At 51.9% G+C, this 15,357-nt stretch overlaps 1 protein-coding gene across 1 annotated transcript in view; it reads left to right on the top strand.

The window, feature by feature from the left end:
- The window catches only part of KY (kyphoscoliosis peptidase), a 46,477-nt gene that overhangs the window by 23,322 nt on the left and 7,798 nt on the right, over positions 1-15,357 (top strand). The window contains exons 6-10 of the mRNA XM_024996334.2: positions 632-714; positions 2,236-2,344; positions 4,332-4,449; positions 13,018-13,206; positions 14,733-14,923. Of these exons, the coding sequence (XP_024852102.2) occupies positions 632-714; positions 2,236-2,344; positions 4,332-4,449; positions 13,018-13,206; positions 14,733-14,923 (690 nt within the window). The remainder of the gene's footprint in view (positions 1-631; positions 715-2,235; positions 2,345-4,331; positions 4,450-13,017; positions 13,207-14,732; positions 14,924-15,357) is intronic.

Here is a 15,357-nt window from a genome sequence, read left to right on the forward strand (position 1 = left end):
GGGATTCTGAGACTCAGCCTCCCTTGGGGCCCCCCACCTTACCTTAGGCACCTGTTGCCAGAACTCTTAACTTTCTCATGGTGCATGCAGTCAGTCTCCAGCTGATCACGGGCAAGGGAAGAAGCCTGTCTGGGTGCCAGACGCACCTCACCGCATGGAGGCCCAAGTGGCCAAGTACCACCATGCCCTCCTCCAACACCCAGAGTGCCCTGCAGCACAGCCACCCGGGGCACCAAAGCCAGGGCATCAGGGGCCAGCAGCATTGCCTGGATGCTTCCCACAGAGCACTGTTTCTGGAAAAGCTAGCAGAGAATCTGCAGAAACCTACCTGATAGGAGAAGGGATTCTATCGCAGTCTGCCTGGGGCTGCTGAGTTCACTGAGGTGCAGTCTCTTTACTGCTGACTTTCCAGGTCTCCTTAGGGTCCCTGTGAATCTCCCAGAGGACTAGAGGAGTTGCGACAGTTCCCAAAGAGGAAGCGTTCTAGGAGATCTAGCTCTTGAGAGCAGTGTTTCAGTCTAGGAGTCATGCTGAAGGTCAGGCAGTCACGGCTCCTCACAAAGACAGGGAGGCCTGCGCCAGGCAGTCCTGTTGGCCAGTCACAGCCACTGACCAGCCTTCCTGTTTCCAGCCTACCCCTGGGATCGCTCCAGCCTGAAGTCCATGGCCCTGGACCTGCGGCAGTTTGAGAAGCTGGACACCTATGCCTCACAGGTAGGAGAGCTGGCCCCTCTGCCTGTGTGCCCCCCACCCCTCAAGACAGCTTGGAGTGTCCTAACCCAGGGTGGCAAAGCCTCTGCCCGACCCTCGTGAGTGCATCCTGAGTCCCTTGGGTGGGTGGTCCTGAGTGCCTTTCCACAGCGTGTGGATGGGGGACAGAAGGCCCCTGGCAACCTCTAATTCTGCTCCTAGGTACATAGGCCCAAAACACAAAGACAGATCCTCAGATACTTGTTCACCAATCCTCCTAGGGGCAATATTCACAATAGCCAAAAGGTAGAAACAATGTAAATGGCCATCAGAGATGAATGGATAACCAATTTACTATCTCCATGAATTTATCTAGTATTTCATGTAAGTGGAATCATACACTGTGTCTTTTTGTGTCTGACTTGTTTCACTTAGCATCATGTTTCCAAGATTCATCCAAGTTGCAACATGTAGGAGAACTTCATTCCTTTTCATCAGTTCAGTTCAGTTCAGTCACTCAGTCGTGTCCGACTCTTTGTGACCCCATGAACCGCAGCACGCCAGGCCTCCCTTGTCCATCACCAACTCCCATGGATGAGTAATATTTCATTGCATGGATATACCATACTTGGCTATCCATTCATCTCTGGCCACTTACATTGTTTCTACCTTCTGGCTATTGTGAATATTGCCCCTACGAGGATTGGTGAACAAGTATCTGAGGATCTGTCTTTGTTTTTTGGGTGTGTATACCTAGGAGTGGAATTGCTGAGTTGCATGGTAATTCCACGTTGAAATTTTTGAGGAACTACCAAACTTTCCCACAGCAGCTGCATCGCTTTACATTCCCACCAGCAATGTACAGGGATTCTAATTTCTTCACATTTTCGCCTTTGTGTGTGTGTGTGTGTGATTGCCTACCTTTTTTTAAACTACAGTCATCCTAGTGGGTGTGAGGTTGTATCTCACTGTAGGTTTGATTTGCACTTCTCTACTGACTAATGATAGGCTTCCCTGGTGGCTCAGAGGTTAAAGCGTCTAATGATAAACATCTTTTTATATTTTTATTGGCCATCTAAATTTTTGGAGAACTGTGTATTCATGTCCTTGGCCCATTTTAAAATTGGATTTGCTTTTGTTGTTGAAATACAGGAGTTCTTTGTGTATTCTGGATATTAAACCTTTATCAGATACATTATTTGCAAATATTTTCTTCCATCTGTAAGTTATCTTTTCACTGTCTTAATATTGTCCTTTGATGCACAGAAGTTTTTATTTTTATGAAGCTCAATTAATCCATTTTTTCTTTTGTATCCCATGCTTTTAGCATCATATCTAAGAATCCATTGCCAAACCCAAAGTCATGGTGATTTACCCCTGTGTTTTCTTCTAGGAATTTTATGGTTTAAGTTCTTATATTTAGGTCACTGATTATTTTTGAGTTAATTTTTTATACAGTATGACGTAAGGGGTCCAACTTCATTCTTTTGCCTATGGATACCCAATGTTCAGGCCCTGATGTAGCACACCCCTCCCACTCCCCAGGTGACAGTCAAGAGTGGCCTTGAGGAGCTGGTGAGCGACCTGCTCCAGGAGGCCCACAGTGACCTGGAGATTGTCCGTGCCATCTGGATCTGGATCTGCCACCACATAGGTAGGCCCGCCTGTGGAGCTGCTGGCTCTGGGACACCGTTCCCAGAGGAGCATCTCTGGGCTTAATTCCATCACCAGTGTGTGTGCAATAAGATGGAAGGTGGAGGAGAAGGGCTCCCAGGGTTCATTAACCAGACTAAGGAAGGTTAACTCATACGCACCAGCTGTCCGTGTTTACGCCCCCGAGTCTGTGTGCTCTGTGAAGGGCCAGGGGTAGAGATCCCACCTGGCCCTTTGCCCACAGCCAGAGCTGAGTCCCATCACCCAGCTACAGCCTTCCCTCAGTCCTGCCTTCCTGGTCGACCTGCTCCACAGAGATGAGAACCCAGAGCAGTAGGTCATCTCCAGGAAGGAGGTGGCTGGGGATGAGTCAAAGTTGTTTGAAAAGTTACTGCAGCACCAGAGGTTTCTCAAAGCATCCATGCCAGGAAGGGTGGGCACCCCTCTGCTTGTTCCTTACTGCCACACCAGTGACCTCGCTGCCACTCTCAGCCTGGTCTCCAAGTTCTGAGAGCCAGGGGCCACGCAGCTGCCCCCAGCTCTGCACAGGACCCCCTCAGCTGTCTGACCAGCTCAGGCAAAGCCCCAGGAGGTTGCTAAGGGGAAGCTGGCCTGCTGCCTCCTACAGACCATGGAGAAGCCAAGTGGCAGGATGGACTTCTAGAGACTTCCCTGCGACATAGTGACCAGCGAAGATCCCCTACCTGCTGTCACTGGGCTTTCCTTTTGTCCTCCCAGAGCGGCAGTTAGGGACGCAGCTTAGAGGATGAACTCACCTGACACAGGTAGGCCATCTGGCCACAGGACCTGAAGGGCCACCTTCTGCCACGTCAACCTCAGCAGTTCAGCCTGGGCCTAATAAGGGAGCAGGATGGGAATCAGAACATCTGATATGACTTTGTGTGCGGCCCCCACTCTCACACACACACACACACACACACAAACACACCCTCACACACACACACACACCCTCACACACACACCCTCACACACACACACCCTCACATACACACACCCTCACACACACACACCCTTACACACACACACACACCCTCACACATATCCACACACACCCTCACACATACTCTCACACACACACACACACCCTCACACATACCCACACACACCCTCACACATACCCTCACACATACCCACACACCCTCACACATACCCACACACACCCTCACACACACCCTCACACACACACACACACCCTCACACATACCCTCACACACCCTCACACATACCCTTACACACACCCTCACACACACCCTCACACACCCTCACACATACCCACACACACCCTCACACACATAAACATACCCTCACACACACACATACCCTCACTCACGCACACACACACATCCTCACACACATACACACACCCTCACACACACACCCTCACACACACCGTCACACACACACATCCCGTGGGCACACGTGGGCACACACACACCCTTTGTTGCCTCAAAGGCCACAATGATTTCTGCCTCAAGGCCTCACACAGGTCTTAGGCTCTCTCGTTAGCCAAGTAAAGTGGCCTGTCTTCTCTTTTTGGGACGAGCGTTAACAGTAACTCAGCTCCATGTGCATAGCGTGAGGCCTTGGCCTTGGGGCTGCAGCAGGGGTGGGGGAGCAGCCTCACTGGCTCTGCTTACAGAGCTGCGTGCAGAGCCCCCAACTGCCCAAGTGTTGGTCCCTCCCCTCCCAGCCCCTGCTCAGAGACCTAAAGAGCCAGGTGGCCCCTTCTGCCAATGCCTTGCACTTCCTCCCACCACCCAAGGGTACATTTCCCAGATATCACCCAGCCTGGGGCCCTGTTCCCTTCAGTCCACAGCAGCCTCTCCTGGGCCCAAGGGAGGCCAGCCCACATGATGCTGGAAGCAGAGCAGAGGGCAGGGGCAGAGGGGTGGACCCCTCTCTCCTCTGCACCAGCCTGCTCATCTCCAAGGACCTGGTTCCTCACAGCCTCCTTCTCTGCTCTCCAGAATACGACATCGAGGCTGCCCAGGAGAAGGACCGCCAGGCCTTCAAACCCACTGTCATCCTGCAGACCCAGAAGACCAACTGTGACGGCTACGCTGGGCTCTTTGAGAGAATGTGCAGGTACAAAGTGCTCCCAGGCTGACCACCCTGACCCAGCGCCTCCCCCTGCCAACTGCCCTGTGCCTTCACCCACGCACTGGACCTGAAATGGGAGTTTGCAAACTCTACTCTGAATCCAAGTGAGTCTTGAAAAGGTCAATTTCTCCCTTTTTAACACCAGCATAATTGACTTTGTACCATCTGCCGGGCTTCGCGATACATTAACATAATGGCAGATGAATGCACGGAGATAATTTGGTTATAAAAGGCCCTTTTTCCACCTTCTCCCATCTCTGTGCAGCTGAAGGTTAGAAGAATGGCAGATGTGGGAATGCCAGGACCATGGCTGCAGGCGCCAGGAGGACTATGAAAGGCTGTCCTCGGGGCTGGCGCAGGGGACTCTTGGGGGAACAAAGTCCCCCCACCTGAAAAAAATGTGTCCGTTGGAAAAGCTGAATCACTGGGCAGCAGCTCCTCTGGGCTCTGTTTCCGATTCTCTGGGACCGAGCACCAGGATGCCTGGGGCGGGGTGGGGGAGGAGCGGGGGGCGACGCAGAGGTGGTGAGAGCAGGCGAGTGGCTGGTAGGGAAGGCATTGCTGTTTGGAGACCTCACCGCTGGTTCTGTGTGACCTGGAGACGGACTCCAGGCTGGGGGAACCCTGCTGACCCTACAGTTTCCTGTGCCCACTGTCTAAGTTCTGCCGTGTTCCTCCAGTAACAATCAGCCAGCCTTGGGGGCCACTGCAAAGCCCCTCCCCAGGGGGTAGACAGACTGCACCCACTGCCTGTGCTGGCCTCTGGGAATGAGTCTCCTCAGGCTCCCAAGCCTCAGCCGACCAGAACTGCAGGGGGCAATTCATCAAACCAAGAGTAGAGACGATAACTAAAGTGTCCACGGGCAGGTAGTGGTGTGACAGTGTTGTACCACGGCCATACGATGTCCTGCTCCCAGGGGGACCCGCCACCCACTCCGGGCCTGACCCCCAGCCCTCCAGGCTCCCACCCTCATCACCACCACCCATCACAGACACGCTGTTCCATCCCTTCTGTTCTCTCTCTGCTCTTCCGTCCCCTACCTCCAAGCCCACCCCTGAGACCACAGCCCCCGAGGGGACCCGAGGGTCAGCAGGCAGAGGATGCCAAGCCCTCTGCAACCCACCCCCCCTACATTCCCACGCTACCCCAGACCCAGGCACCCCACATACATTCAGGGCTTCTAGGAACCCGGGTCCTCACCAGCCCCCTGCCCTGGCTCCCGGGCCCTAGGTTCTGAACAAGACTAAAAGCTCACACTATCCCCATAATGTCCTCCAAACTGCAGCCTCTCCTCCCTTCCAGCTCTGCCCCCTCTGCCACTGCCCTCACTTCCGGCTAATCCTGCTCCATCTGCTCGCCTTGCCTCTCAATGTTCTTTAGGCTCCACCTCTCCCTCCCCAGATGCCATCAACAAACCTATACACCAGCTCAGATCTTGCTTAGGCTTTTATTTAATCACTTTTCTAAATTAAAAATAAAACTTAACTATAGGTGATTTATAAAGTGCATAGAAGAAAACAGAAGAAAATTAAGCTACCCTGAATCCTACCAGTTAGAGAACACTTAACATTTTGTCCTATTGCTTTCTGGACTTTGTTCTCTCATATAGGCTTTGCCTATGCTCATTTCTTCTTTTGGTTTTACATGTCTTCGTGTCTCCCCCCACCTTCTTCTTTCCCTTTGAACATCCATCTCAGAATCCTACACACAGTAGGCCCTCAGTGACAGGAAATGACAGGACTTGTATGAGTTGGACCTTCTTTTTTTAAATAAGGGAATAACCCTCCATCTACGCTCAGCTCTATTGGAACCTAGCATCTTTCAGAGTGTAATTATTTTCATCTTAATTTGCAAATTTGAAAACACTTGGGGTTTTAAGTCACAGAGTATATATTTCTTATCCAGTAGAAGTCTTCTTAGCATGGTATGGAAGGAGTGCCAGATTCACAGCCAGAAAGACTCTTCTGGGCCTCAGTTAGTTTACCAGTCCTTGATCTCCAGTCCTTAACGTCCCACTCATTCGTTTTGCTCCCTTTGGAAGGCACTAAGCTTCTGGGTGCTGGGAGGGATCGGGGGCAGGAGGAGAGGGGGACAACAGAGGATGAGATGGCTGGATGGCATCACCGACTCGATGGACGTGAGTTTGAGTGAACTCCGGGAGTTGGTGATGGACAGGGAGGCCTGGCATGCTGAGGTTCATGGGGTCACAAAGAGTCAGACACGACTGAGCGACTGAACTGAACTAAACTGAACTGAAGCTTCTGGGAGCCTCGGTTTTCTCATCTGTACACTGGGGACTCCACTGACTACTGGCAGGAGTAAAGGAGAACTTGGGGGCTATTATTTTTAACCCTCCCTGTCCTCTCAGTATTGGAGTGTCTTTGCTCTGTAGAACTTTTCTACAGACCACATAGACTCACATAGGCTCAGAAAATTGACATTGGCCTTGAGTGGAACTGTCAACTCTTTGGCCTAGTCCAGAGGCTTAACAAGGGCCATTTTCTGGCCTGAAGCTGATCATTAAAAGACCAACGTTTTGCATCATTTAAAGTTATGTTCCCACCTGGCAGTTACCCTGTGAAATACTCTCCACATAGCCTGGGATATTTAACAATAGCTCACAGTTCTCTGAATTCCTTTAACTTTGGCTTTAAAGATCAGTAACCTCAGCCATGCGTCTTTCCTAAGCCCTCTTCTCTTTAAAATAACTGCTGAGGGTTTGGTAAATTCATTAGCAGATCCCTTAATAACCAAGGACGTGCAATCCACACTTGCTGATTTATCCCTGCTTGGTTGTCAGAGTGGCCTCTCAGCAAGAGTTGTGTCCACATAGCTGGCATTACTTCTACCAGTCCAGTCTGCCTCCTTGCAATGGCCTCATTAAAGACTGATTTAATAAAGTAATTTGGTGGGGAATTCAGATATTTTTGCAACATCATTCATTTCCTCATCGTCTTTCTCAAGTAACCAGTGTGCCTTTTTTGTTAGTACTGTTGCTTGTAACTGCTGGTCCAACTTCTTTCTGACTTTCTCTCGTCCAGCATTCATGTCTCTGCTTTTGCCTCAGTTCCCCAACAGCCTTCACGAATTCCACTTCATTTCTTTGCAAGGGTCATGCTTAATTCCCCAGAGTTCTGCCAGCAAGTCAGCCTCCAGTTCAATTTCTTCCCCTGTTACCACGGCTCTAACACCACCAGCTAGCAGATTTTCCAGGGACTTTTGAGAAAGCCAAGAGCTTATTACCAGTTTCAGGCTTTGATGCGGAGGAGACTGGCTGTCACCAATCAGATGTCAGTCTGTTTCCCATGCATCTTCCAGCTGTCACAGCGGTGTGCTGCTGCTCCGCATCATGTCCCAGACAATCCCAGAACATTGCTTGGTTCCAGAGGCCCCGAAGGCTGGATATACAGGATAACCTTAAATTATCTCCATCCTATATGGCCTCTGAAAGGAACATCTAAACCCCACCACCCTTTTAGATACACCAAAGGACAGTGCTCATGAAGACGAATTGCATCACTATGGCAAACCAATCTTTAATTTTACTCTGTATACCACCTGGAAGTTTATGGATTGAAACAAATCTTGCTGTACAAAAAGGCTGGTGCGATGCAGATCCTCCTGAACTGGGCATTGGGCCCCACGAGTCCTGGCACTGATGCCCCCAAGCCCTCTGTGTGTCCCCAGGCAAGTCAGCTTCCCTCTCTGAACTGCTGACTCCTCACTTGTCACAGAGGAGATCCTGAAGTCAACCTCCAAAAGCTCTAACAGGCCTGTGGAGTGAGAATTATTACCATGATTACAGTTACTGACCTCACTGTAAGCGGGGGAGTGGCATAAGGAAAGGAGAAGAGGACCATATAGCAGAAATATAAACACTGCCAACTTTATAACAAATCAGCTGCATAAACTGTGAAACATAAGTCATGGTTATGCATGTCATGCTGCAGTGTAGAAACCACAAACTGGGTTTCCCTGGTGGCTCAGTTGGTAAAGAATCTGCCTGCAATGCAGGAGACCCAGATTCAATCTCTGGGTTGGGACGATCCCCTGGAGAAGGGAAAGGCTACCCACTCCAGTATTCTGGCCTGGCCTGGAGAATTCTATGGACTCTATAGTCCATGGGGTCGCAAAGAGTCGGACACAACTGAGCAACTTTTGCTTTCAATCTCGTTTTGGAATTATATATATATATATATATATATATACACACACATACACACTTCGTTTTTATTGAAATCTAGTTGATTTGCAATGTGGTGTTAGTTTCAGGTGTACAGCAAAATGATTCAGTTATACATGTATATATATGTATATATTCATTTTTACATTCTCTTCCATTATAGATTATTTTAAGATATTGAATATAATTCCCTGTGCTATACGGTAGGACCTTGTTGGTTATCTATTTTATGTATAGTAGTGTGTATGTTTTAATCCCAAATTCCTACTTGATTTCCCCCCTCCTCCCCTTTGGGAACCATAAATTTGTTTTCTGTGACCTTCTTGGGGACCATTTTGGGAACTGCAGGCCCTAAAAAAATTCTAATTCATGTGTTTGCCCAGTTAAACTGGCCATTGGACTTAAAGGTAATGAAACCATGCTTCCTAATTTTACTATTAGAAATCACAGTGTTTTTCTCAAGAGAGGAAAACAGTGCATGCTTCGCTACCTCTCCCACAGCTCTCGTCCTTTCCACCCTCCCTCTTTCCCATGTGGTCCCGACATCCAGGGAGAAGTGGTCAGAGCTAAGGAAGCCCACTGTGGTCAGGGGCTGATGTGTGGGGTGTACCGTCCACCCCAGGCCGCTCAGCCATCCTGCTGCCGGGGCCCGGATCGTCGCTGGTTTTTGTTTTTTTTTTTTAATTGGAGGCTAATTACTTTACAATATTGTAATGGTTTTTGCCGTACATTAACATGAATCAGCCATGGGTGTACATGTGTTCCCCTTCCTGAACCCCCTCCGCCACCTCCCCATCCCATCCCTCAGGGTCATCCCAGTGCACCAGCCCTGAGCACCCTGCTGTTTAAAGTGACAGTCACAGTCTGGATCCATCGTCTCCGCAGCATTACCCCTGGCGCTGAGGTTTTCCACACTGTCAAAAGTAAAAACCAAGACTCTGCAGCCTGAGGTTACTAGACACATCTCCTTGGCTGATATTTTGGGCTCTAGGATGGCTGGTCGGGGTTCCTTAAGAGGTGGAAGTGTTTCTCATCCTCTGCCTTTTCTTCAGTGCTCTCTCAGATCTTTCCAGCAAATTCCTCCCCCTTTGGGTTTCCTGAAAGAGCTATGCTTAGTTTCTCAATTGTGTCCAGCTCTTTACGAGCCCGCCAAGTTCCTCTGTCCATGGGGATTCTCCAGGCAAGAATACTGGAGTGGGTTGCTATGCCCTACTCCAAGGGATCTTGCCAACCCAGGGATCAAACCCAGGTCTCCTGCATTGCAGGTGGGTTCTTTACCATCTGAGCCACCAGGGAAGCCCAAGAGCTGTGCTGATCACTAGCATTTTTGTCATGATTCACATATTCATTCTCTTCCTACTATGAGAACATCGAGGGTGGCCAGTGAGCTTTATTTTTAGAGCATCATAATTTATTATGTTGTAGTATTTATTGCATTTCTAAATGATATGACATGGGATATTATATCGTACAGGGGATATGATCCCCTGTAGAGTGTTTTGCACGGAGTGTGTACAGTCAGCAATCTTTGGAGGCCTGAGGTGGTTGTGGGTCACCTGACCAGCAACCAGCAGCTAGAATGACTAGTTCCACATTTTTGCGTGAGAGTTATGGATTATTAACAATAATGCTCTACATTACGACTGCTTTGTCCAACTCATCTTGCACACTGCTGCCAGGTAATAAAATATCCTCACATCATAGTCAAGCATGGCAGAAGCTTACCGCTGAGGGGATTTTTTCATCTTTATTCTGCCCCAGGCATTCCCCACAGCCCTCCCAGCTTCTCCTCAGCCTGTCAGTGGAGAGTCAACCCCTAGAGATCATTTAACGCCAACCTTTCGTTTTGCCCATGATGAGCCTGGCAAGGTCACAATGGAATGAACGGGTTCTCCTGGCTCAACCCAGGCCAGTCTCACCCCCTCCAGCCCCAAGCCCTCAGGGAGCCCTTCCCAGGCACAGGGTGGGGCGTTCATGCTTATTCCCTGACTTGGTGCTCAAATCTGACCTCCAGTTTGGCCCTGGGTGAGAGGATACCTCTGCCCAGGGCCACGGCTTCTCCCAGGACACTTAGCTCAAGCCAGCCCTCTACCCACATCAACACCAGCCCATCTTTATCATAGCTCCTGGAGGCCACGTGGGAACTCAGTGCCTCTCCTGCCTCCCCTGATGTCGGGTGGCTCTGAGTGAAGGACAAGCGTGCTCCTGAGGACCATAGCTCCCTTCCCCTCCCTGCGAAGCAGCCCCTTCCCCATCCTCCACATGCCGGCCACTCATTTCTCCCTCCTCCAGTCCTAGAAATTCATGGGCACCAATGTTCTGGCCAAGAAAGGAAAATAACTCACTAGAAGTGTCATTTTCAAGTAGCACTTATGATTTTTTTTTCCAATTCGAAAAGCAACACATAATCATCATTGAAAATTTTAAAAATAGAGAGAAGCTTAAAGAAGAAAATTAAAATCACCCCAAATCCCATCACTAAGAGACCGGATGACTTCTGCGCTGTCTTCTCACTCTGCCCTCCCCCTCTGTTTCTGGTTCTCTGTGCGCGCGCACACACACACACATACACACACTCAGGGATTGTGCTGATGATGGGGTTTTGTAGAAGGTTGTCAATTAACAGTGAATGTGTCAGGAGCATCTCTTATCTCGCTAAATATTTTTCACCACATTCCTTCTCCTTATCCACTCTCTGAGTATGTGGAGCCCTACCTCCAATGGAAGGCCCCTCCCATCCCATCATCTTCATCCCACCCCTCTGGCCTTGCACGCACCCCTCCCCTCTCAGGGATTCCCTGGTGGCTCTGCAATGCACCCCACTCCAGTATCCTTGCCTGGAAAATCCCATGGACAGAGGAGCCTGGCGGGCTACAGTCCATAGGATCTCAAAGGGTCAGACATGACTGAGCAACTGCATTTTCACCGCATTTTCACTTTCTTTCACTTTCTCCCCTCTCTAAGGGGAGGGTCTAAAAGACCTCTAAGTATTAGAGGCCTTTTTTCTCTGAGACTGCACTCATTCAGATCCCACCTCCTGAAAACAAACCCCCTGGGCCCCGCATCCCATTGTAGCCAAATGAGGAGGGGGCTGTCTGGGTGTGGCTGCTTCTTCCCCCTGCCCCTGCTCCGGGCTTTTGGACCCACCCATGCTGGGCCTCCTGCCTCTGGGGGGCCCTTCTGCTCCTGGAGTCAGTGTTCCCTTTCACCCGCAGAATCCTGACATGGGATCTACTTTCTCTTGCTCTCTGCTCGCACCCCCAAGTGCTTCCGAAATCCTTCCCACGGGCCCAGCTGGTCTGTTCTCATGGGATTTCTTTGACAGCCTGGGGAGCCTGAATCTCCTTTTGTGAAGTGGCAGGCAGAAGGGAGGTGGGGGGCATGGGGTGGCTGTAAAACTTCCCAACCCATAAGGAGCCTCAGCAGGGCAGGCCTGCCGCTGAGCAGAAGAGGGGAGTTCAGGCCGTGGGGGGTGATTTGCAAGCTCCACATCTTGCCCCACTCGTTCTCTCAACAAGTGATATGTAAATGCAGATAAGTCATATTTAATCCAATATTATGCTAATTGTTTGTTAAACATTCATTTTTATATGGATAATGTCCGATTTCTGTCCCCATGCCTGTCCTATGGCCATTTCACCCTATTACCCTGAGGCTCCATGACCTCTTGTTTAGAGCAACTGAGGCTGCAGACCTGCTCCTGAAGGGACCCCCACCAGGCACTTCCCTGATAGAGGCCCAGCCACACTAGGAGCGCAGCCCCAGTTCATGCGAGGGGAGGGCGGATTCGGCAGACAGCTCATGCTGAGCCCCATCTGACGGGCTGGTGCGAGCATCCTGGGTATCACCGGTTTGGGTGGAGGGGAGGTGGGCTCAGCTTCCTCCTGCACCCTCATATCCAGCACCCCTCCCTGACACCTAGATGTCACCTAGACCCAGCTCCCCATCCATGTGTCTAGAGTCACTCTGGTTTTTCTGGCACATTGTCCTGCTCCTGGTTTCCATGTTCACCAGGCGGAACTCGCTGTTGCACCGGTGTCCTCCTACAGCTGCCAGCAGAGCCCCCAGGTCAACTCAGGGGAGAGACAGTCCCAAGGGCTGTGTACAGGCTGGAGGAGCCTGCAGCCAGTCTGTCTGCGCCAGAGGTGGCGGGGGACAAGCCAGCCAGCCCATGTCGCCTCCAGCCTCCACCCCTGCAGATAAAAGCCCTCAGGCTGTGTGTGTGTGACTGTGTGGAAGGCAGGGAATAGGAGAGGTATGGAGGGACTGACAGCAGACAGGCCTGAGGCAGGGCCACAGACAGACAGACTTGCAGGGGCGGAGGGACCCCCAGCAGGAGCCGCCTCTCAGAGCCTGTGTCCCGCCCCAGGATAGCTGGAGTGCAGTGTGTGACCGTGCCTGGCTACTCCAAGGGCTTTGGCTACCAGCTGGGGCAGAGCTTCTCTGGGGAGTTTGACCACGCCTGGAATGCTGTGTTCCTGGAGGGGAGATGGCACCTGGTGGACAGCACCTGGGGCAGTGGCCTGGTGGATTCCTCCACGTCCAAATTCACCTTCCTGTGAGTACCTCAGCTCTGCGGGGGTCTGGTCAATGGAGACAGGGGAGGCAGGAGCCTGAAGGAGGCGGCAGCGGAGAAGGCTGGTGGAAGGGGAAGGAGAGCTGGGGGCCTCTGTGTGCTGCGGACCCTCACCCCCTTCCTCTGGCTTCGGGGTGAGCTAGCTCCAGGCTGGTGACAGGTGACCTTTCTGTCACCTCACCCTTCCCTGTCTCAGTTCCCCCTCTGGCTCCCCAGCGCTCCTTTTCCACTCAAGGGCTAAAAGCACAGAGTCTGCCCACAGGGCAAGTGCCAAGAAAGGCAGGGTTGAGAACCTCCTTTGTCTGGAGGCTCCCCTCAGGCTTTTAAAAAGGCCTAGTTGCTCAGTCGTGTCCGACTTTTTGCTGCCCCACGGACTGTAGCCCACCAGGCTCCTCTGTCCATAGAATTCTCCAGGCAAGAATACTGGAGTAGGTTGCCATTTCCTTCTCCAGGGGATCTTCCCAACCCAGGGATCGAACCAGGGTCTCCTACATTGCAGGCAGATTCTTTACCTTCTGAGCCACCAGAGACTCATAGTCGGGCCTTTGGCCATTGACTATGTTATTATTTGAGATGCCAGGATTCTCTCCTACTGCTTCTCCCAGATACCAGGGCTTCTCCTCCTCCTCCCCAGTGTAAATGCAGCCATATCCCACCTCTGAAGGAGGGGGTCTGGCTTGTGGGAAGGGGTGTCAGGGTGCCCAGCATCCCTGTGGGCACTGCAGGGCAGAGTGGCTGGGGGGCAGGTCTGGAGCACGTCTGTCCTCCAAGGCTCTGGCCTTAGCCTTATCAGCAGCTCAAATGCCTTTTCATCCAGAAAAATGAGAGTACTGCCCCACTTGTGCAGTTTAAATCCTGACAGCCCTGCATGCGTGGCAGACACCGTGGGTATACACAGCCCATACTGGGAGGAGGTGTCAGTCACACCCTCCTTTGCCCTGTCGGCTCTGAGTGCTGCCTGCCTTGGGCTGAGTGAAGGCTCTCCCATCTCGGAGGAGTCCCCCTTTCTCCTGATCCTCATCACTGACCTCTAGAGAGCTGCGTCTAGCCAGCCCCGGGGACTACATTAGGGCCTCCCCCTGCACAGCTGCCCACAACAAGTCACAGAGAGCATGGAGCTGGCTCCCCAGTCTCCCTGCCTGCCCTCCCTCCACGCCGCTGGCACCTGTCCCTGGGTCCTGGCTTTGCTCCCTTTAGATCCCTTTGTTTTTGAGAGCAGAGGAACCCATTCTCTGCCTGGACATGCACTGCCAGGCGGTAGCCGTCTCTTAAAAGGGGGCCTCAGATCCTGCTTTGTCTCCTATCTCTGGAAGCAGCTGCTGAGGGGGCATCTGCCACACCCACGTCAGGGTTGGAGATGGTGCCTCTTCCCGTTGGGTTGTGGGTAGGACCCCCCATGTGTTACCTTCAAGAAGGCCCCAAAGACCCTCTGTGGGCCCCACCTGCCCCTCTGCATGGCCAGGGCCTGTGCCTCCAGCATGGCTTCTGACCAGCCGTCCCCCCTCCAGCTACAACGAATTCTACTTCCTCACCCACCCTGCACTGTTCATCGAGGACCATTTCCCAGACAACAAGAACTGGCAACTGCTCAAACCCCCTCAATCCCTGAGGCAGTTTGAGAGCAACATGTATCACAAGAGTGAGTTCTACAACAAGGGAATGCTGAGCGCCCAGCCGCAGACTTCCATCATCAAAACAGGTAACTGGGTTCGTGGGCTGCCCTGCCAGTGCCCAGCTCAGTGGAAGCGGTATGTGGGGGCTGTGCAGGGGCGACTGAGGCTGCCTAGGCCATCGGGCCGTCAGGGCAAGACGCAGCCGCAGGTCACATTTGCAAGGACAGAAACCCATCCCACCAGCATAAACCAAGACAGGGGCATGCAGCTCCGGAGGGCTGAGCTTTTGGCCAGGCATGCTGGGGGGCCAGGGCTAGTGGCCCCGCACTGGGGAAGCCTCTCTCAGCTCACACAGTGGGGAAAGGACTGCTTCAGCCTGGCTTCCGACGCCTTCCAGCTCAGGTGCGCGACAGAAGCTCCTAAACTCCTGGTGTGTGCATGCTAAGTCGTTTCAGTCATGTCTGACTCTGAGACCCCATGGACTGTAGCCCTCCAGGCTTCTCTGTCCATGGGGCTCTCC

The sequence above is a fragment of the Bos taurus genome, chromosome 1 (genome assembly GCF_002263795.3).
Source record: "Bos taurus isolate L1 Dominette 01449 registration number 42190680 breed Hereford chromosome 1, ARS-UCD2.0, whole genome shotgun sequence".
In the NCBI taxonomy this organism is placed as follows: Eukaryota; Metazoa; Chordata; class Mammalia; order Artiodactyla; family Bovidae; genus Bos; species Bos taurus.